The following is a 20,710-nucleotide window of genomic DNA, read 5'->3' on the forward strand; positions in this document are numbered from 1 at the left end:
CCTTAAAAGCAGAGACAAGCATCTGTCCCTCACGGCATGAGCAGCAGTGATGACGTGAAAACCCTTTGCCTCCTCACTGCTAACCAAACACATGTCGCTCGCATCTTCTGACTCTGTTTCACTTGTTCAATGTTTTACCTTAATATATTACAGTTTATATGGTTAAACGTGCGCCATAAAATATAAGCAATGTACAGCACAACCATGTCAGCAATTCAAGAAGAATTTCCAACGCTGCAGTCTCTGTGGTCACAAGGCAGGGAGATGTTTTGCATTTGGTGCACCAAATATGTGCTGAAGCACAGACTCCAAACACATTGGGGAGGGGGAGACAGACAGGAAAGAAAACGGGAAGAAAATGGGGAAATGAGACTCCATGTGGGGAAGCAGCTTCCTTGAATTCCAATCCAAGAACTTTTTAAAAAATATAATCACTGAATTTCCATAACTCTCTTCCTCTGGCTTTGTTCTCCTGCAGGGACTCCGGGTCCTGCCACTCTGGGCTTCCAAGGCTCTTGTTTTTGGAACAAGAATGAAAATCCTCTCCTCACTCCACCCCCATCTTTCCCGGGAGCAAGTGACTCCCATCCATAGGTCTTAGCTCCATCTTCTATATACCACAGAGAAACTGAGCTCGCTGACCTTCCCGGGATGAGCCTAAGATTCCCTGCCAAACCTATTAAGCTATAACCAGAAGGACAGTATCTTCAAGTATTCCAGATTTCTGGAAAAAGGGAAATGAGAGGTACCATAATTAAGACTGTCACCCATTTAATACTCCAAGAAAGTTCATCCCCTCCCTCCAAGCGCCAGAGCTCAAGGGAGGAGCCCTGCAGAACCAGTAGGTCTATGACTCCTCAAGACCCTCCTTCTGCCATGTTCTCAACCAAAGAAAATCAATGCCTCAGACAGGGAGGTTTCTAGGCAAAGAAAATAGTTCAGGAGCTGAGCATAAGCACCTTCAAAAGCGAAATATTCTTGGGGCGCCCGGCTGGCTCAGTCAGTAGAGTGTGATTCTTGATCTCGGGGTTGTGAGTTCGGACCCCACACTGGGTGTAGAGATTACTTAAAAATAAAATCTTTTTTTAAAAAAAGGCAAAATATGGGGCACCTGGGTGACTCAGTCAGTTAAGTGTCTGCCTTCGGCTCAGGTTCGGGTCCCGCATCGGGCTCCCTGCTCTGCGGGGAGCCTGCTTCTCTCTCTCCCTCTGCCCCTCTCCCCTGCTCATGTTCTCTCTTTCAAATAAATAAATAAAATCTTTAAAAAAATTAAAAAAGGCAAAATATTCTTAAGGAGAAACACACAAGGCTCAGTAGATCTCTGAAAAAAACAAAAAAACAAACAATAAAGCCCGCAACAGGACAAGTGATTATCACCCAGCAATTATAAGTCATGTGTCCACGGACACTTTACCTATGAGGGTTCTCTTGACCTCCTACCCACAGCTCCATCTGTGAGACCCTGCTGATCCTCTCCCAGAGTAAATTCAAGCAGCCTAAATTCAACACAATGCAGCCCCACATAGGATTTCTAGTCGAATACTATTTCAGTGAGCTCCTGCTCTCTCCTCGCCTAACTGGTAGACTGGTCTCTCAGAGAAATCCCTAAGCAGATCATGTGCCAGGGCTGATTTCTGCTTAGAATGCCTTGGCTCAAGCCAAGCAGGTGACATGTCATTCCTGGGGGGGGGGGGGGCGTCGAGACAGAAGGCACCTTAATATTAAGACGACAGCAGCATAAGCGCTCCAAAGGCCTACATAAGCGGTAATGGTTATAAGGCCTGGGAAACAGAGGATGGAAGCCGGGGTCCCCAGAAATGCTCTGATATAACCCAACAAGGACAGCAAGGACACGAAGGGGGCTCTTCCACAGGGACTGGATAAGGCAGGGAGCAGAGTGCAAGCAGAGACCCAAGGAACTTCTCCACACACAAGTCTATTTTAGACCCGCGGCCCGGACACTGCAGAAGTTTTTGATGGGGTGGGAACTCGGTCCATAATCCCGAAACAACTACATTTCAAGCACGCTAGGAATCATCCCTCCACCGTGATCTTTGAAGCCCCGAGAGAAGCCAATAAGGAAACATTGCTACCGGGTCCCAGGGAGTGCTGCCGACTCACCAGCCCTAGGAAATGTCTGAACAGAGTCTTATTCAAGCCAAGGGAAAACGCTGTTAAAACACACAAAACTCCTTTGACTAATGTGAGAGGGGGAAAGAGCCTCTATAATTAACAGAAACTGTCACAGGCATTGGGGGCCTCCGACGTGTTCAACGCAAACCACTTGAAAAGACCCGGTCTTCTGGGGGAAGGCTGGGGTTTGTGAGTGGGGCTCCAACAGGCTGGGGACAGCTTTTCCAAAAGAATCCCACCATATTAAAAAAAAGAAGAAGAAGAAGAAGAAGAAAAAGAAAAAAAAAATGGGGGGGGGGGCAAAGGAAAACCCAAACCTCAGCTGAATGTTTTTCCACCACTGGAACTAAAAAGCAGAACAGAAGAAGAGAAGTCCGAATGCAACCAGTTTTCAATTAGGGCCTAATTAGAAAGGAAAGTGGATCTGGGGAGGAAGAAATGCAGTCAATGACTTTAGTTTGGGCTGAGCTGTCCACTTGAAAGCTGTGATGATTAGGGGGACAGTTTATGGTGAGAGATGTTGGAGGGCAAGAAAGGAATGAGAGAAGAGAGCCCAGGGCTGGCGCACTGTACCAATGCAGAGCGTCCCAAACATCCACTGATCACCCACAATCTGCAAAGCATTGCACAAAGGGCTGTAAGGAGAAACAAGAGATCATCATAATAGACACAACTCTGACCTGAAGAAGAGTATAAACCCTGTCCCTGCGCTAAGTACCCACCTTGTAACAACTCAGCCACTAGATAACGCATGCATGCATGCGTCGTCAGACAAAATCTAACTTCCGCTTCTTTTTAGACACCAAGTCTAGTCTGACCACTCATGTGGCATCTCTCCCAGCTCCCCGTGCATGTCCATACATAACACAGAGAGAAAAGGAAGCCATCGTGAAGTATAATTCCCAAATGACACCTCAGCTGTCACAAGAAGCCCGTCCAGGTCTGCACCCTAGCTCAGGTAGACCGAGACCCTACTTCAAGATGGGGAATCTCAGAATAGCTGGAAGGGCCTTTTCTGCTTTCCTCGTCATCCCAGAGGATTCCAGTCCATTTTCTTTTCTTTTTTTTTTTTATTAAAGATCTTATTTATTTATTTGAGAGAGAGAATGAGATAGAGAGAGAGAGCATGAGACGGGGGAGGGTCTGAGGGAGAAGCAGACTCCCTGCCGAGCAGGGAGCCCGATGCGGGACTCGATCCCAGGACTCCAGGATCATGACCTGAGCCGAAGGCAGTCGCTTAACCAATTGAGCCACCCAGGCGCCCTCCAGTCCATTTTCTAGGTCAAGGCCATACTCCCTGAGAATAAGCGCAAAGGCGCTAGGGATGGGCAGGCTTATCCATGGCTATAGGAAGGAAGGAGACAGCTAGATCTATTCCCTATTTGCAATGAAACAGAGCAGTCTGATTGGTAGAAGCATGAAGGACTTTCTTCCCTTGCTCTGGGGTACCTTCTCCCTTGTTGATTTAGTTCAGGCAACTTGGAGGAGGGACAGGAAGGGCTAGGGCAAACATGTCACAGCCTGCAGTGAATAGGGCCAACAGAAAGGGGAGGCAAAGAAGAGAGCTAAGAGGAGAGGAAAAGAGGGGAGGCCTCCCTTCCCATCCCACAACCTGGGCTCCATCCAACACAAAGTTAATTCCTAACCTCGGCTCACCACCCTGCCCACTGCTCGCATGATTTATCCCCCTATCTGCCTGCGTCGCCTTTACAAGCCTCCTCGCCCTGCACACCATTATAAAAGCTGTCTGTGCTGCTGGCTCGACCTGGCCTGGCCCGGGCTCCTGCCACAGTAACCCTTCCCCACCCCTGCATTTTACAAGCCTTCCACCATCATGGAAATCTGAAATCCCACGAAAGAACAGTAAACATCGCAGGGAAGAGAAAATACCTAGCCAGGCCACTCTGGACAGCAGAGTCACAAATGGACTGAGGTCTCTGAGCCGGGGATGAAGGCGTCTAGGCTTGCCTTCTCCCCCGAGCTCAGCTGGGTAATAATAAAGAGATGCACGCACAGATGTGCCAATTCTTTATGGGGCTCAGCCAAGCAACCTGGTGCCCTGGGAATCCCCAGGCTCAAAGAAGCAGCCAGAATGTCACGAAAACTCACAAGTAAACACAGGTGTCAGGTTTAGAGACCATGTGGAAACGTGAAAGTTTTAAATAACGGAAAGAGACTAAACATTATTCAGACCACAAATTAAGTCAGAATCAGCTTTGTCACCTTCTTATGGGCTCCTCAGGGAGGTAGTATGGTGTGGTGGAAAGAGCACGGGCTTGGGGTTTAGCTGAATGGCTTTGAAGGCTGGCTGCATCACATATCGATTAGCTACATGACTCGGGCCAACTCATTCTCTGAATCTCAGTTTTGCTCTCCAACCCATGGGAAAATAGCAACTCCTAAGAAGGCTGTGAAGAGTAACAACAAGATTTACAGCCAGAGGGCCTGGGCCTGGTACTCAACAGGTATTAAGACATTGCTATTATGATGATTTGGGGTATTAGACATCCTAAAATGGGGTGCAGGGGCTATGGCTTCCCTAGACAAATTTTAGCCCACTTAACAGGTTTCTCCTTTATTCTACGCAAACTTTCCCTTTCTAGACCAGTTTTCACCTTTTCATCTCCTGCCCGGAGAATGAGCCAAAAGGAGTCCCGTGGGGGACTATTCTTTCCTACCCACTGTCTTAAGGACCCTTGACCCTTCGCCTCTTTGAACTCATATGACCCAGTTCTGCCCCTGACCCTCCTCATCAGGCCCCGATGGCTCATCCAGCCTCAGTCTATAAAAGCTCTTCTTTCTCTTCATTTGCCTCAAGAGAAGCTGCCAGCACCCACGGGGTTCCATTCTTTTTGAGAAATGCCTGAATGCCCTATCACATACCTTCCCTGACTAACTCAGGGAAGAAACGGACACTAAAGAATTCTCCACGAGTCTCTGGAGTTCCAAAATGCCCTGCCAACGAGACCGAGTGCTCCCCAGAGCTCTGTTATTCACTTGGGGGTAGGTAGTGGGAGATGGAGGGGGGGAGGGATGGGGGAGGGCAGGAAGAGAAGAGAGCCTTGATTCAGGGGCCAGACTGAGTCCGCCACAGGCCAGGCTCCGCTGAGGTTTCTCGGGTGAAACACGCCTCTGTGATGGCTGTGCTTGTGAAGCGGATGGAAATGCCCATAAAGCCGTATCAAACCCTGTGCAGAAAAGGACAGGGATATATATAGAACCAGGAACCAAAGGGGCCACAGGGGATTCAGGCGGACAGCTCCGCCCAGCCCTTAAACCCGCCCCAGGGAAGGGGGGAGGCCCAAGGAACAAGCTCAAGGAATGAAGGTTGGAGACAGCCCGGCGGGTTTACCAAGGGAGTGGGGAAATTGGGGGCGTCAGGGACAATGCCGGGAGAGAGCTAACGGCTCAGCGGTGGGAATCAGTCGGGGCTGGGGTAGCCGTGGCCGCTCAAGCCTGGCTGCCACAGAGCCTCTGAGCTCCAGTCCATCCTGACATGACTTTTAACCCTGCTCCCTACTGTCTGGACAGTGCTCTGCTTCCGTCTCAGGACCGGGGAGCCTCTGCGGGACGGACTCGCGCTGTCCTCCTCTGCTCTCCACGTCAGCACCTCCAGTTTAAATCTGTCCGGGGGCCAGTGTTCTCCATTCCCTACCCACCCCCCCCCCCCCCGTCCCCACTTCCAGCAACCACCCCCGGAAACTGGGGAGGGGGACAGGTGAGAAAGAGAAATCCATCCATAAGGAGAGTGTCCTGAGGCAAGAAAAGTATCCTCAGATGGGCACCTATTATCACTGAGAAATGAACCGACAGAAAGGCCAAAGGGGCTGACAGGATGAGGCGAGAGCCTCAGAACCCATGCTGTCTGGTAGCATCAGGCCCCAGAGGAGACACAGGGATGCCAGGGACAGAAAGGGAACCAACTCTTCTTCCACTCTTTGATTGGCCAGGATCTCTCTCTCCCCGCCGATCCTCTTGTCAAAGTAGGGCGCTGGAGGGACAGATCCCGGGTGATGGGGACTGGCAGATGTTGAACCCTCAGAGACTCCTTACCTGAGCAATGGCTAAGGTAGCCAGTCTCCCTCTCCCTGTCCCCTGTTCAAAAGAGAATCCTTCTGTCTATCCATCTGGAGTCTTTTCCTAAGCCAGGGCAAGTATGACAATGTTTTGGCGCCACCTGCTGTCCTTTCTGACAGATGAGCAGTATAGATCCTAGAACAGGATGAACCTCAAATTTACCTTGAACTCATCATAAGCCCTAAAGGAATAGAACCCAAGAGAAGAGAAACCGTAACTTCCACCAAAGGGACTATTCTGATGTAGCACAATGGACCACTCCAGTGGTCTGCCCCTCCCCTGCTTCCTGGGACTGGGATCTTAGGACTCCAGTTGTGGCCAGACCCCTGTCACTGGTTTGTAGAGCCAGTCTTAATAGCCATTAGTCTGCGAAGTTCCTTCTCCCAGCATCTTGCTGACTTGAGAACAGTGAATACTCAACGAGCCTTTTCTCTATTTAATAAATTCCCTATGTTTTAAAATTATTTCTCTATCACCCTGTTTGGGTTTTCTGGGTTTTAGGTAGAAGTTCTAATTTTGCACCAAGCTGACACGGTCCTTTGTCATCAAACTGTAGAATGAAAACGCTGTCATCCAAGAGCAATGACTTAGGTAGCTTGCCCAGCTCTCTCATTCCTGTGGCCCTCACTATGGTCTGGGCAAACATGCTCATAAGCAATAAGCTCATTGAGAAGTCGGTTCATCTCACAAATATAAACATTTGTTCATCCATTTAACAAATATTTCTATAGCGCCAACTATGAACCAGGCGCAAATTGGAGGCAGAGGGTGAGTAAGACAAGGTTCCTGTTCTCACAGAGCCTCTACCCACAGCACCGTCTGCCTGATTCATGAAGGTCGCCTGGTAATCTCCCACTCCTCTTACAGAATACCTGTATGAGCAGCAAAGATCAAGACCAGAACTATGAGCAGACTTCGTAAAGAAACAGAATGAAGAAACGTAAGCGGACAGAAGAGGATGGATGTACAGAGGGGACGCTGGCTGTGTGCGGAAGAGGGACTGTTAATATGCTCCACCTGTTGGGAGGGAAAGACGCCTGAAGAATTCTAGGAAGGGAGTTTCCAAGCTTCCCCGGCCACATTCCAGGCAGGTAAAAAAGAAAAAAAAAAAAAAGTCCTCTCTCTACTTCAACTATATCCTTATTGCTATAATTCAAGCTCATTCTTTCTTAGTGTCCCTTGAAGGAAACGTGGAGAAGTTCCTTATCATCCTACATGTACCAGTCTTTCCTATTCAAAAGAATGAGCTACCATTCAACTCTCTGAATTCAATAATCCCATTTTCCTTGGATACTTTTTTTTATAAAATTCTGTTTCCATCCCTTTTACTATTGTCCTGATGTTCCCATGGGCATGAAAACCCCACGCATCTTTCAAACATGACACCAAAATCCTAAGGGGCCAACTAGTGCTAAATTACAATGGCAGGGCGATCTTGGGCTCTCGTGCTCTTCTTTCAATTACATAACCCAGGATTATATTCATCTTTTTGAGTACCCAAACTTGCCGAAGATTATATCATAGTTGGGAGCTTTTACTAGTTAAGTTTTTCAGAAAAAAAAGAAAGAAAGAAAGAAAGAAAAGAAAAGAGTCCATCTAGGAAGTAGAAGGATACTCTATAGGAAAGAAGTTCTAGTAAATGAGATATCGGAATAGCTAATGCATCTGACAAAAGGCAAGGGAGGCACAGTTGGTAAGCAGGGAGCCCAGGAGGGTCATGCAGAGTGCCTTATGCCTCGTTGAGTGTTATTGAGAGAGTAACAGAAAATTCTCCTTCATTTCTTTAGGTTCACCCTCCTCTCAAGAGCTCCCCACAGAGAAGGACTTCCTCATGCATCTGCACCTCCGCACTGGGTACAGCTTTATTTAGCATGGCGCCCTCACCCTGAACTACAGGTATGTAGACACCTGTGTCCCCTGCACTTCCATAGGCTGCGTGGGGCTGGAATCACGTCCGTTATCACCGAAGACCTCACAGTGCTAGTCTCCTACTCCCCACAGTGCCTTGTACGAGAACCTAAGCCCAGTGGTATTCAATAAACACTGGATAAGGATGATAACATGAACAGCCATCCAGCCCAACTCCACTAAGCTGTCAGACCAGTTTAGGATATTGGCATGAAAACTCTTTTTTCTCTTGGCCCAGACATTTACTCTTAAGGTTTGCCTCCTCCTTAAGAGACTCCAGGAAATAGGGTTAGTTTTAAGTTCTAGAAGCTCTAATCATTCCTGTTTTCTCCGAGCTAAGGGCCTAAAGGAAGACTGCAGATGCCTCATGAATATTAATGAGCCTCTGCGGTCACATGAATATTAACAACACCCTGTGGCTTTCGGGAACAGCAGCCCAGCTAGAAGGCCTAATATTAACCTTGGCTAGGCCCAAAACGTGGGAAGAGCATATGCCCATAGGTCTCCATGGGGAGTAAAGAGTGCACGGCAGAGCCTAGTTTGGGGGTTGGCCCCTATGCAAACACTGGGCACAGAGGCAGTTAAGAGAGGACTAAACGTTGTGCCCCGTGTCCCTGGAACCGAGGACTCTGTTAGCTGCTACCTGGGCAGAAACCCCCAATCCTCAAGCTTCGCAGAAGTAAGGATGCAAAACGTCCCGTGCAATGCAAGGGAGGATCTGGTGGGGACCCACAGGTACCATAGCTACACAGAGGGGTACAGGCAAGGTTCAAAGTCAGTTCTCATTGGACAAAAACCAGAATCAAATAATAAGGCTCAATTAGACAACAAAATACACCGGTAGCAGATCACATGGTAACCGTAAGGAAAGAACCACAGACTGCAGTGTTTCCTGCTCCACACCTCCCATGAGACTAGCGGACACAGAGGCCGATGACTCGGGTTTAAGAAGGAAGATGTTCTAGGGTTGAAGCAGCAAGAGATGGGAGGGATCGGGTTCTTTCAGCACCTCCAGATTCTGAACCCAGGAGACACCAGAGAGAATGATGACCGCTCTTAAAAGTCAATAAATAAGAAGTACCGTGAACCAGAGTCAACAAAAGAAACCCATGCACCCCTGGTCCTGGGTCTCAATTCAACACCTTCTATGGCACACGACAATGTTATTAAAAGGAAAGGCAGGTTGACTGGCCTCACGCACTGACTGGAATTAATGCTAGTAATAAGATTCCTGCTGTACTCACACACCAGGACAGACGGCTTAAAACTTGAAAAGCACCTCTTTACGCCTCTGGCCTGATCCTACTCAAAGGCCTTGACCCCTTAGCTCTGTCTGAAAAGCTGCCCCAGCCCCCTTCGCACACACTCCAGAGGAACAGAGAGGCCTGTGGGCCCAGCCCAAGCCGAGGCGGTGAGAGGCCACACCTAGGAAGTGGGTGGGGGCCGTTCACGGGAGCTGTGTTCTGTCACACAATTACCATATTATGTAGCTCTAATAAAAAGAAATACTTGAAGTTTTACTAGTGCCATATAATAAAGTATTTATAGAATCCGGGGGGTGGGTGGGGGTGGGGGTGGAGGTGGGCAGAGGTAGAGACTGAGAGGGAGAAAGGAGGAATCGGAATTGTTAGCAGGAGCCCTGGCGAGGACAACTCCCAGGATTCAAAGCACAAGTCAACTTCAAAGCTGGCAGCCTGGGACGTCAGGCCCGCTCTCGCCAACCGAGACCGAGGTGGCTGCTGTTCACCCCCTCTCCCTAACAGTCCGTCTCTACCTTCTTACCGGTTAACAGAGAAAGAGACGAGGAACTGGGAGGAAGAGAAGGAAAGACAGGACGGTGTGGCTGGGGCCACAGGAAAGGGGACACTGAAGGAATGAATGGAATGTTCCATCCTGAGGCCACGCTCCCAGGTGTCGCCATCCTCCATACCCGACGGTGTTGAAATTTGCCAAAACAGGGGTTTCCATCACCGCACAGGCCCCTGCTGCACACCTCACATCCCCCTTCCAACCATGCTCTCCACTCACCACCAGCACGAGGGCTGCGCACTCCACACTTCCCGTGACCACACAGCACGCACCCGCGGCTTCTCGCACACCTCCCCTCTGCACGCATGGGCCCTATGGCCACAGTGTCACACACACACACACACACACACACACACACACACACACACACACCCCCCACACGCTCACCACCACACACTCCTCCCGGAGCGTGCTCACTGGCTGCCCGGACTTCCCCGGCATCTTCCCAACGTGAGACACATCCTAGATAAAAAACATTTTCTGAGTCTACAACCCTCTTTAACATTTCAAAATTTTCTATTACCCAGAAAATCTCCCCAAAGAGGGAGAGCAGTGAGGGCTGTGGCATTATTACAGAGGAGACTATAAACAGAACAAATATAGAGCTGCTTTATTACAAGGCAGTGTGGGGCTGGTGGCTGGCTGATTACAGGGACACTCCCCAGAGCTCTCTGCAGTCCCAGACCTCAATAAAGGCCAGACTAGAGCTGCTTTCAACTGAGGGGCAATTGGATCCAGGGGCCCCCTCGAATCCCTTCAGATTCCAGTCCAGGATATGATACCTGCCTTGGTTTAAGATAAGAAGGAAAGCAAACACAATCTAAGAACAACCACGCTTGGCAAAGAGCCACCCGACTATCTTCTCAAAGGGAAATACAATTCGTAGTATGGTTGGGGTTTCTTGAAATCAGTAGAGATCAAACTTCGGAGTTAAAAAAAAAAAAAAACCAACTACAGAAATCAAGAACAAATTGACAGATCAAAACCCAGGCACGTCAGGGACAATGAGGAGCGAGGAGAAAGACTGGGCTAGAAGGCAGACAGGGAAGCAGTGTAGCCTGAGTGGCGAAAGCCACTGTATTACGCCTAAAATCATAGAAGAGTGGGAAATCCACAAGTCCTCTCTTCTGGGCTCTGGGCACACGGCGTCCCTTCCTGGGTGACTCACTGTGGGATCACCTTCACCCCCTGCTTCATGTGGTCAGGGCCTCTTTATAAGGAGACACACCGCGAGCCTTCTCCTCCTCCGTCCCTACAAGCCAGGGGAGTTGCGTCACTGACCCCCCCACACACCCCCTCCCTCCTCTTTCCAGCCGGCCACCACACAAGGGATCTTGTCTTGTGGTCCCTGCAATCCTTTCATCTGGGCTCCAAACCCACTGTCACCTTGGCCCTGAATCACTCCCCAGGAGACACTGGGAAAACATTGCTGGACAAAGAGCGTCTGGGTCCCCTTATGGCTAGAATGTACTACTGATCCCTGCCGGTGAGAGAACCCAGGCCATGCTCTTCCCTGCCCCAAGGCCAGGGCGCAGGAGTAATTTTGAACCTGGCCCTGTGGCCAGCTCTGCCTACAGACTAGGTTTCTGATGATCTGGGGGATACCCATTCTTTCCAGCCCCCAAGAGCTGAAGAATAGAAACGGCTGAGAGGCAGCCTTAAAGGTTCTAGCTCATCCACCTTACTAGCTTAGTGGCTGAGAAACTGCTAGAGTTGGAAGAGGGTCAGCAAGTGTCCCCCCAGGTCCCCCAGTTCGGTCCTCACCCCACTTGGCTGTCCTGTTCTCAGGGCAGCCCCCGGGGAAAACATTTTGGCAGCTGAAAATGTCAGTGTTTCTCAGATCCTTCTCCAAGACTGAGGATTCCCCTCCAACTGTGTCTCAGAGATATTTCCATGTCTCACAGTCCTGACACTTTTCCTTGACCTTCTATGTGATGGGTAATCCAGTTTGGTGCTTGGCCATCTTTCTACAATTTCAGACCTGTGTTTCAGTGGGCAGATTTAAGAAGAGTTACAGGGATGCTTTTTTCCTCTCTGAATAGCCTCCCTTCTCAAATATATTTTATTAGAACAGAACCTCTGCGACAGGGGGAAGATAGGAAAAAAAGCTCTGTACTACAAAGTCGAAGGATGAGGTTCTGGTTTCAACTGCAATTACTTGTGGGACACAGTGCTACTTAATTTCTCTGAACTAAGCCACCATACCTCTTCATCCTGAAGCGGCTCTAGTGTAGTTAAAAAAAAAAAAGGTAGATTTATTTCTTCTTTTTATCTGAGTAGGTGATTGACATATTTGTGTTGAATTTTATTCAATGAAACCTGCTCACTTCACCTGCTAGTTAAAAGAGAATCAAATTAAATAATAAAGGCAAAATGTCTCTGCAGAATATATAACACCACAAAATGTACTGAGTACCTACAATGGATCAGACAAGTTAAATAAAACCGCTAATATCCCTGCCCTTGGGGAACTTAGCACTGGGGGAGGCAGGGGTGCGCAGGGATCCAGATAAACAGCAATTACAATGCAATGTGACAGGGCCTATGATACAGCCAATAAAGTGGCACACAAGAAAGGCAACTAAATTAATTGAACTCAGAGGGCCAGGGAAAATTCCCCAGAGGAAGTGACATCCCCGCTGAAATCCAGACAAGGAGCAGGAGTTATCCAGGTGAAAAGGTCTGCTGGTGGTGGCAGGGACTTCCCAGAGGGAACACTGTGTGCCAAGGACAAGAGATAAGACAGAGAATAATGGGCTCTGGGAACACAGCAGTGCTCTGTGCCTCGAGTGTAGATTCGGTATGGAGGGTAGAAGTGCGGATGGGGAGTGAGTGTGGCCTAGCAGAAGAGTGGGAGATGAAGTGGGGGAGGTAAATAGAGACCAGATCATAAAGGGTCTTAATGGTTTTATTAAAGAGTTTGGACTTTATCCTAAGGTCAAGAGGGAGCCGCCAATGAGTTTTAAGCAGGGACACGTGACCAGATTTAATCAGAGCTTCCACCTGGCTTCTTTTCCTGATTGCAGATCCCTGGGCTGAGTGGGGTGTTAAAAAGAGAAAAGGCACAGAGGTGAGTCTGGGCTTACTTCTCTTCCTTCTGTCCTTTAGCAAGGGTGGAACCTAGCAGGTTCCCAGTCCCTCCCTCCCGGAACTCTCCAGTCCTTTAAATTCCTGGCTTACTTTCCAAATAGTCTTCCCTCTCAGTGCCCTATTGCTCTCTCTCTCTCTGGCAAAGACAAACCTTTCACTGCATGGCCAATCCTCTCCACCCCGCTGTCCTCCGGACCGGGGCTGTGAGCCCCCACTCTCCAACTAGGCCTGCCAATAACCCACAGTTCTAATCCAAGGCCCAGCTCTTATCTCTTACTTGAATTCCACCAACTCTGCCAATATTTACTTTTCTTCTCAATCCTAGATCTCTCAACCTCTGGAAACAATTTGGTGGCCTCTTAACAGAAGACTAAGATAATGCTGACCAAACACATGATCGATCTGTATAAGAAAGACCTCATATCTAGATGAAAATGACAGACTGGTAAATGAACCCTATGAAAAACATCCCCCCCCTTTTCTTTCTTTACCTTGGTAAGTCATCTAGAGCCACAGTTGAAGACTTAGAATCACTACCCTGCAGGAAAATCATCAAGGCCATTAATTTCACCTCTTGGCTTTACCATTTGGCATGAGAATCACCAAACCCTGGCACCAGGAAAGAAACCTTTAATCAGCCAGTTCAAACTTCCACCTCAGTACCAGAGCTCTTTGGCATGACTTGGCAATTGAGATCAGATCATTTCTTACTGCCTGAAATTTCCTTAAGAATTCCCTTCTCTAGGGGCACCTGGGTGGCTCCGTCGGCTGGGTGTTTGACTCAGTTTCAGCTCAGGTTGTGATCGCACAGTTGTGGGATGGAGCCCCCCGCTGCGCTCTGCACTCAGCATGAAGTCTGCTTGAGAGTCTCTCTCCCTCTGCCTCTACCTTCTTCCTGCTCACGCACATGCGCTCTCTCTCTCTTACTCAAAATAAATAAATAAATAAAATCTTTTTAAAAAAAAATTCCTTTTTCTATTCATCGCCCACTGAACAGGTTAAGGGTAGGACCTCTCTATGTCCAATAGGAAATAGCTCAACCTCACTAGGTCTTATGGTTCTAGAACAATGCTATTCAAAGTGTGATCAGCAAACTGGTGCTGGTGCATGAACCCTCTGCAACTAGCCCATGATGACGGAAGTATGGAGACTGAGTTTAATAAGCATGTAAAAACTTTCATAGCCATCTGACATTGCCATAACATCCAAACACTTGGTCAAGAGGACTCCTCTCAATGAACAGGGTACAAAATGGTTTGCATATCACATGGGGCACATGCTGCATATCAGTCAGGCACAGTAAGAACATGTGCCAGATTACTCTGAAAAGCACTGTTCTAGAAGGTTCCATGGGAAGAGCAGAGGGTAGGTCTGGGGACAGGAGCGCTACCTCTTCCTTCCCCCCCCCCCCCCGGCTTTCTGGGTACAATAGGGAGTGAATCTGCTGCCTCGGAGGAGGAACAGGAAGCTGCTCCCGCTAAGCCACTGGCCACATGGGGTGAAGAGGAGGGCAGGAGTTGGTGGTCAGGTTATCAGGCAATAACAAACTCAGCATCCAAGCACGCGACTTCCAGCAATGCAAGGAGTTTCCTTTGTTTTGGGAAAACAAGAACTGCAAGAAGCCTCTCCTTGACACGTTCTTGCCTGGCTTCGGGAGGAGCCCAACCGTCCCTGACACACAAACAGGACAGTCCTGGCCAGCGACAGACAAGCCAGTACCCTGACCACAACCTCTGTTTGCTTTTCCTTTTCCACCACTTCCTCAGTTGGAGGGCCACTGTGGGGCCATAGGGAGCTGCCAGCCTAGGTCACCATTCAAGAACTTCACCCCCAATGACCCAAAACCTACTCCATGCAACACTTCTGATACCCTCTCTACAGCTTACTTCCTCTCCCCTGTATGGTACTTTGGGTCTGAGACTACGGGCTCCCGGCCCCTTCCCCAGAGTTACAGATAAAGCAAAGAAGCCTCAGAGCACCATTCTGACAAAAGCCATGGTGTGCTCTAGCGAACTACACTATTTTAACTCTAAAACCGGGAAGATCGGCGTCAAGTGTCCCCAAAGAATAATACTTGAGGTTTCCACAGACTATCCTAAACAAGTATTTTTATGTTACTTGAACAGAGTTGATTATATTAGATCCTCAGCTTCAAGAACCCAGTTATCACCAAGACCAAGATATATAAAAAACAACGTATCTCTTTATGATGCATGATGTTGTCAAAACTGAAATTCTAAGTAGCTAGCAAGGGAGCTTCGGACCAAAGAGGCAAAAATCCAACAACACTTGGGAGCCTCGCTTTTGGGGTTTTATAAACAGAGTAAGGATGTCAAGCTCTCAGATTCACATGGAAGGGCTTCTAAGACCAGCGACTTCAGAATAGTTTCTCCGAGAGCTCTGAGAAGCAGGGCTAGCAAGTTCCACTTACGACTTTAAATCATAATCTAAAATCAAGAGGCTCGGGGACCAGAAACCTTTCTCCCTTTCTGGTTAATCAAGGGAGGTTACTCTTTACCCTGATGGCCTGAGAGTCCAAGTTTCTATGAAGACTCATTTGTCCAGGAAGGGGAGGGGTGTGGGGGCGGGACTCCCCCCACTCCAGGCCCCCTTCATGCCAAAGAAGGAGGAAACAGAATAAGCAAAATAAAATTCATAAAGCGAAGCAGTAATTATGGTGTGGTCAACAAGAGGCTGTCCTCAGGCCCATCATTATGTGGCTAAATTTAACGCCCTGCGCGGCCAGGGGAGCCGTGCGCCCCGGGCACCATGTGTCCACACAGACGCCGGTTCTGCCACCTTCACCCGCTCGACAGCCGCCAGGGCTGCCAGAAAGCAGGTCACAATTTTTTTTATAGTCTGTTTACCAAGATGCTGTTTTTACTGCCGAGGTTTCTCTCATTTTATCTCTTTTTCCCTTTTCCCCAAACAGACTGGCCTGTATTTTCTGTCCTGGGTTTTTTTTGTTTTTTTTTTTTTTTCTTTCTCCCTCTCTCAGTACTATTTTCAGAACTCTAATTTTATATGGTATGTCCCTTTTTTTTTTTTTTTGGTAAATATTTGCCATGACTAAGCCAGGCACATCCAGTTTAAAAGGCTCCGTCCCACAAAACATCGGGTCTTTAATGATATGCATCTCATTAGCTTGCCCCATGAAAGGGGGTATAGAAAAAAAAAAGCGACTTACAGACTCTCTCACTTTTTATATCTAGAGAGACCTATATTTATATACGAGGACACGCTGAAAACTGACATTCTGAGCCCCGATACGAGGCTGGTACAATGGTCGCTTGATTCAGGCTTTGAGGCCTGAGAGAGAAGCAGTTTCAGGAGAGATGGGTTACTGGTCTGACTCTCACCGCTGGTTGATCCAGGTGGGTCTGACCAGGTCAGTGCAGCTAGAACCGAACCTTGGACTGTGAGCAATGAGGGCTCTCTAGACCTGGGAAGCAAACTCTGGGAAGTCTTCTGACACTAAATTTCCTAAAATGGGTGTGAGAAAACAAAGAGCGTAAAAGAGCCAATCTGTCCCTCCTCCGCTGGTAGATGGAGTCAAAGAATGGAAAACTCTAAATTACGAGAGTGCTGAGAGAGACCTCCTCCAGGTCAGAACTTCCACACCTCCACTCACACCCAAAGGGCTTCTCCAGCTGGACAAAGCCCCAACACTGATGGCAGGTTTTCTTAGGATAGGTGTTAGGTTCGACGGAAGGGGTGGTAGGGTCGGGCCCACCGAGGGCACTGAACAAAAGCCAGAGCCTCCAGTAAGCACTACCCAAGTACTTACCTGGCTGCTTCGAAACCCAGCTTGATCCTCTAAGATGGCTGGAGGAGCCCCCACTATCCGGTGTCTGCAGGAAGAGATGTCGGAGGCATTATACAGACAGACGCAGATTGAGAGACCCCCAAGTAGCTGTTCAAGCAGCATCTCAGGGGAAGTCTGTACTTTGTAAGGGTCACCAAAGGTCCGGAGTCCCCAGCACAGTTTCCATTAGTTCACTTAGGGATAATCGGACTCCAGAGAGCTGAAAAATGCAAACTAAAATCACCCAGGACACCGCTTTAGAAATTAAAATGCCAGTGTATTAGGTTATAAGGTGGGGGCTCTATCATATCAGTGACCAAACTGTCTTCAGCTGATTTTTCCTGAGGAGCCAAATAAACACTGAGTGCTATTTATTAAATGCAGGGAAAAAAGGTAAGAGAAAGTAGCAAGTGACTTTATGGGAGAGTTCCTATACACTGTGGAAAAAAACTAGACATTCATCCCCATTACTATATCACTGTTTTGGCACTCTGCTAGATACATCGATAAACTGTTATTCTTTAGTTTTGGGTTTTGGTTTTTCATTCTATACAACTCTGCCCCTCTGCTAGCACATCTGCTCCTCAGACCTCATGAATTAATTATGTAACAGTTTTTCTCAGATCGCTTCCAAGAGCCTAGAGGTGTGCAAGACTAAGGGTTGGAAGAAAGGGATGTGGAGGAAGAGAGGAGGCTGTACTTGGGGCAGAGCTCGCTAGCCACGGACCACTTTGCCATCTCTTACATAAGTGAGGTCTCCATAATGCTCACCAACGGGTCTCAGTCTTGCCTACTGCCCACCTGAAGTTCCAAGTGCAGCTGTGTAGCATGTGGCAAGGCAATGGGATATGATGGAGTAATACCGGACCAGAAGTTCAGAGCCCTGGGTCCTGGGGCCAAGATCTACCACTGTTGGTCTACATCAGAGTTCTTTCATCTTTGTAGGCCCTAATTTCCTCAAAAGTCAAATGAAGAGGTTTGATATATTCTTAGATTGATAAAGTCCCTTCCAGCTCCCCAAATTCCATGGCTCTAATCTTCTCTACATATATATATATCTGAGATGCCATGATTTCCTTCATTAAAGGCCTCACCTAGGCCCTGGTGGAGACTTGTAACCTAGCCTCATAAGCACTATACTTACAAACAGTAAGTAGGGTAGGTCACTTCCATAGATAGCTAATCTCATCCAATTTCCTATTGAGTCTTACTTACCTCGATATCAGAGCTTACCCCAAATTGGGAGGGGAGGGGGGAGAACACTCTACTTGAGATGTGCCCCTCCTTTGTTATCCACTAAATTCAGCAACTTCCCTCTGCTCTTCCCCCAGCTGCTGGGGCTGCAGAAAACTGAATGCTGAGACAATCATCAACTATTCCTTCTTTAGACCAAAGGGTATTGTCATCTTGTCTCAAAGCTCCCCACCTCCCCCATTCCTAGCTTCACTCACACCAAACTAGAAGGGGTTCTGTGGAGTAAAAGATTCTAAGAGGACAACGTACGGCCTCAGAGCTGCTCAGGCTTCCAGCGTAAGAGTAACAGAAGGCAAGGAGCTCTTGAAGGATTCCCTCAAACCACCACACGTAGGGAGAGCCTCTCAGATTGTGTAACTGAATAAAATACCTAGTTCGGCAGCCACTCACCACACAAAATCCCTCCGCACTCTTAGCTCAAGATTCACCTCTTCCAGAAATACCTCGTCCAAACTAGCCTGCTACAAAGCCCAGAGCCCATCCAAATCAATCTATTTCTTCTCCCTCTGTGGTAACATATATTTTGTGTATTTAGAATATCCTTTGTATATATGTAAATTTCAGTGGTCTAATCTCCCTCAAAAGTTCATCTTTCCAGGGCAGAAACCATGTTTTCACTTTTCAGCATGATTCCACAATGTTTAATATTTCCAATGGTGCTTAAAATGTCCCATCCACATAGAATTTAAACTTCTAAGTATGAAAACAAATAGACTAAAGATCTCCCGTACAGAATGAAAAAAATAAAATGCTTTCTGAGACTTTCTGGCAATTCTTCCCTTGATGATTCCCTTATGGGAGATAGTAAGGATGCCCATGAGTCCTGACGTCTTGTTCTGCACACACCGGACAGCTAAGCTGCGAACCTATGGGATTCAGCCTCTCACTTTTCAATGTGGCTCACTATCCAAAAGAAGTATCACCCATAAGTGAAGGCCATAATAAGAGAACACTTCAGGGATAAGGCTAAAGTTATGAAGCCAACACATCAGGAAAACTTAAAGGTAAGTCATTTGATACTTTTGTTTTCCCTCTTTGCTTCTATAACCAGAGACAACATTTATCAGCGTGAGAGAATCTTCCAAGCCGAGACCTTTAAGCTACAACCACTGGTTACTCTGTGCCTCCTACCTACAGGGCACTGCAGTGGTAAGTGACACAGGAAAGACACAAAGGGACACGGGAGCTCAGAAGAGGGAAAGAACACGGCTGATACTTCTGTCAGTTTCGGTACTTTGGTCATTAACAGAAAAGTCACGGAACGAACCATCTGATTCTCTGTTTAAGTAAGTAGAATTAAATGCCCTTGGGAATCACTTTAAAATTCTTAAATGAAAAGGCTATATCTTCTGGGGAAAGAGGATGGAAATAGGCGGAAATCAAGTCACCTGCTTCAAAACATAGCCCGTGCCTTCATGCCATCCGCAAATCTCAGAGGAAGGACTAATTCTCCCACTGTGCTCAACTCTGCAGCTCCTTGCTTTCACACGGTCGTCCCCCTTTCACCAGCTTAAGTCTGTCCCTTACCAGTGGCTTCTTCTTTGCTTTCAAACACACGTGCGTCTTTCCATCTTTAGAAGAGGTTTTGCTTAAGCCACTGCTAGCTTAGCAGCTCGCTCTCACTTCCTTTTCATTGTGAAACTTCTCCGGTCGAGAGTTCTATACTCATGGTCTTCATTGCCTTATCAATTGATCCTCCTCCAGCTGCCTGCAATCTGCGGATACTGCCCAAGATCACAAATTGCTATGGTCTTTCTTTGGGCCGGCAGGCACCCGATCTCTTTGGTCTCTCTCCCACATGTGGTGCTGTGGATCACCCTCCAGGGTGACAGGAAGAGCACAGGATTTCAGTAAAGACACATATGAGCAAATAGGGTGAGCTGACCTGAAACAAACTACTTAGCCTTTGAGCCTCTGCTTCTTTATCTTTAAAATGAGAATAATATCAGCAACCTCATAGGTTTGCTGTTAGGATTTAAAAGTTATAAGTTAGATAAAGCACCTGGCTACTGTGTCTGACACATGCACAGATGCACTTGACAACTGTCTGTTCCCTTTTCCTGGCTAATTTCTACTCTGTTCAGATTCTTCTATCTGCTCGCACTTCCTTCACTGGCTCCTACTACTCCTTCCAAAGATGATTGTTCCCCAAATCTCAACCACCGGACTTTTGTTCTTTTTTCTGTGCTCTTCTCAGAAAAAAAAAAAAATGCATCCATTCTCATGACTTCAAATATCTCTCCTCTGCAGCAGAGTCCCAGATCTCTCTATTTCTACAGATTTTCTCAACCAAAGCTTCAACACTCCTTTGTCAATGTTTCCCTGAGCATTCCCACTTGTAGGTCCTACAGTCAATTTAAATCCAACATGTATGGGAAAAAGACTTTCATCTTATATTTTTAAACGAACTCTGATGATATAGAAGCCATCATTTTTTTTTATAGACTGAAGCACTGTTTAATGGTCATAATGTAATGAATGGACTTTTATGAAACCCTTCCTTTACCGGGGGAAGAGGAGACAGACTCAGCTATGTGAATCACTGCAAAATGCTTCAGAGGTACGAGAAGCTTATAGTTTAGGCCTAAGGAGGCTAGATGTTTGCCAGAAATAAGATCTCAATCATCACTGCCT

At 47.6% G+C, this 20,710-nt stretch overlaps 1 protein-coding gene across 5 annotated transcripts in view; it reads right to left on the bottom strand.

The window, feature by feature from the left end:
* Positions 1-20,710, bottom strand: part of NHEJ1 (non-homologous end joining factor 1) — a 77,513-nt gene that overhangs the window by 36,815 nt on the left and 19,988 nt on the right. The window contains exon 6 of one of the 5 annotated variants that reach the window (XM_027588033.2): positions 16,805-16,868. The exons of the other annotated variants lie outside the window; for them this stretch is intronic. Within the exon in view, the coding sequence (XP_027443834.2) occupies positions 16,805-16,868 (64 nt within the window). The remainder of the gene's footprint in view (positions 1-16,804; positions 16,869-20,710) is intronic. 5 annotated transcript variants of the gene reach the window in all.

The sequence above is a fragment of the Zalophus californianus genome, chromosome 3 (assembly GCF_009762305.2).
Source record: "Zalophus californianus isolate mZalCal1 chromosome 3, mZalCal1.pri.v2, whole genome shotgun sequence".
NCBI lineage: Eukaryota > Metazoa > Chordata > Mammalia > Carnivora > Otariidae > Zalophus > Zalophus californianus.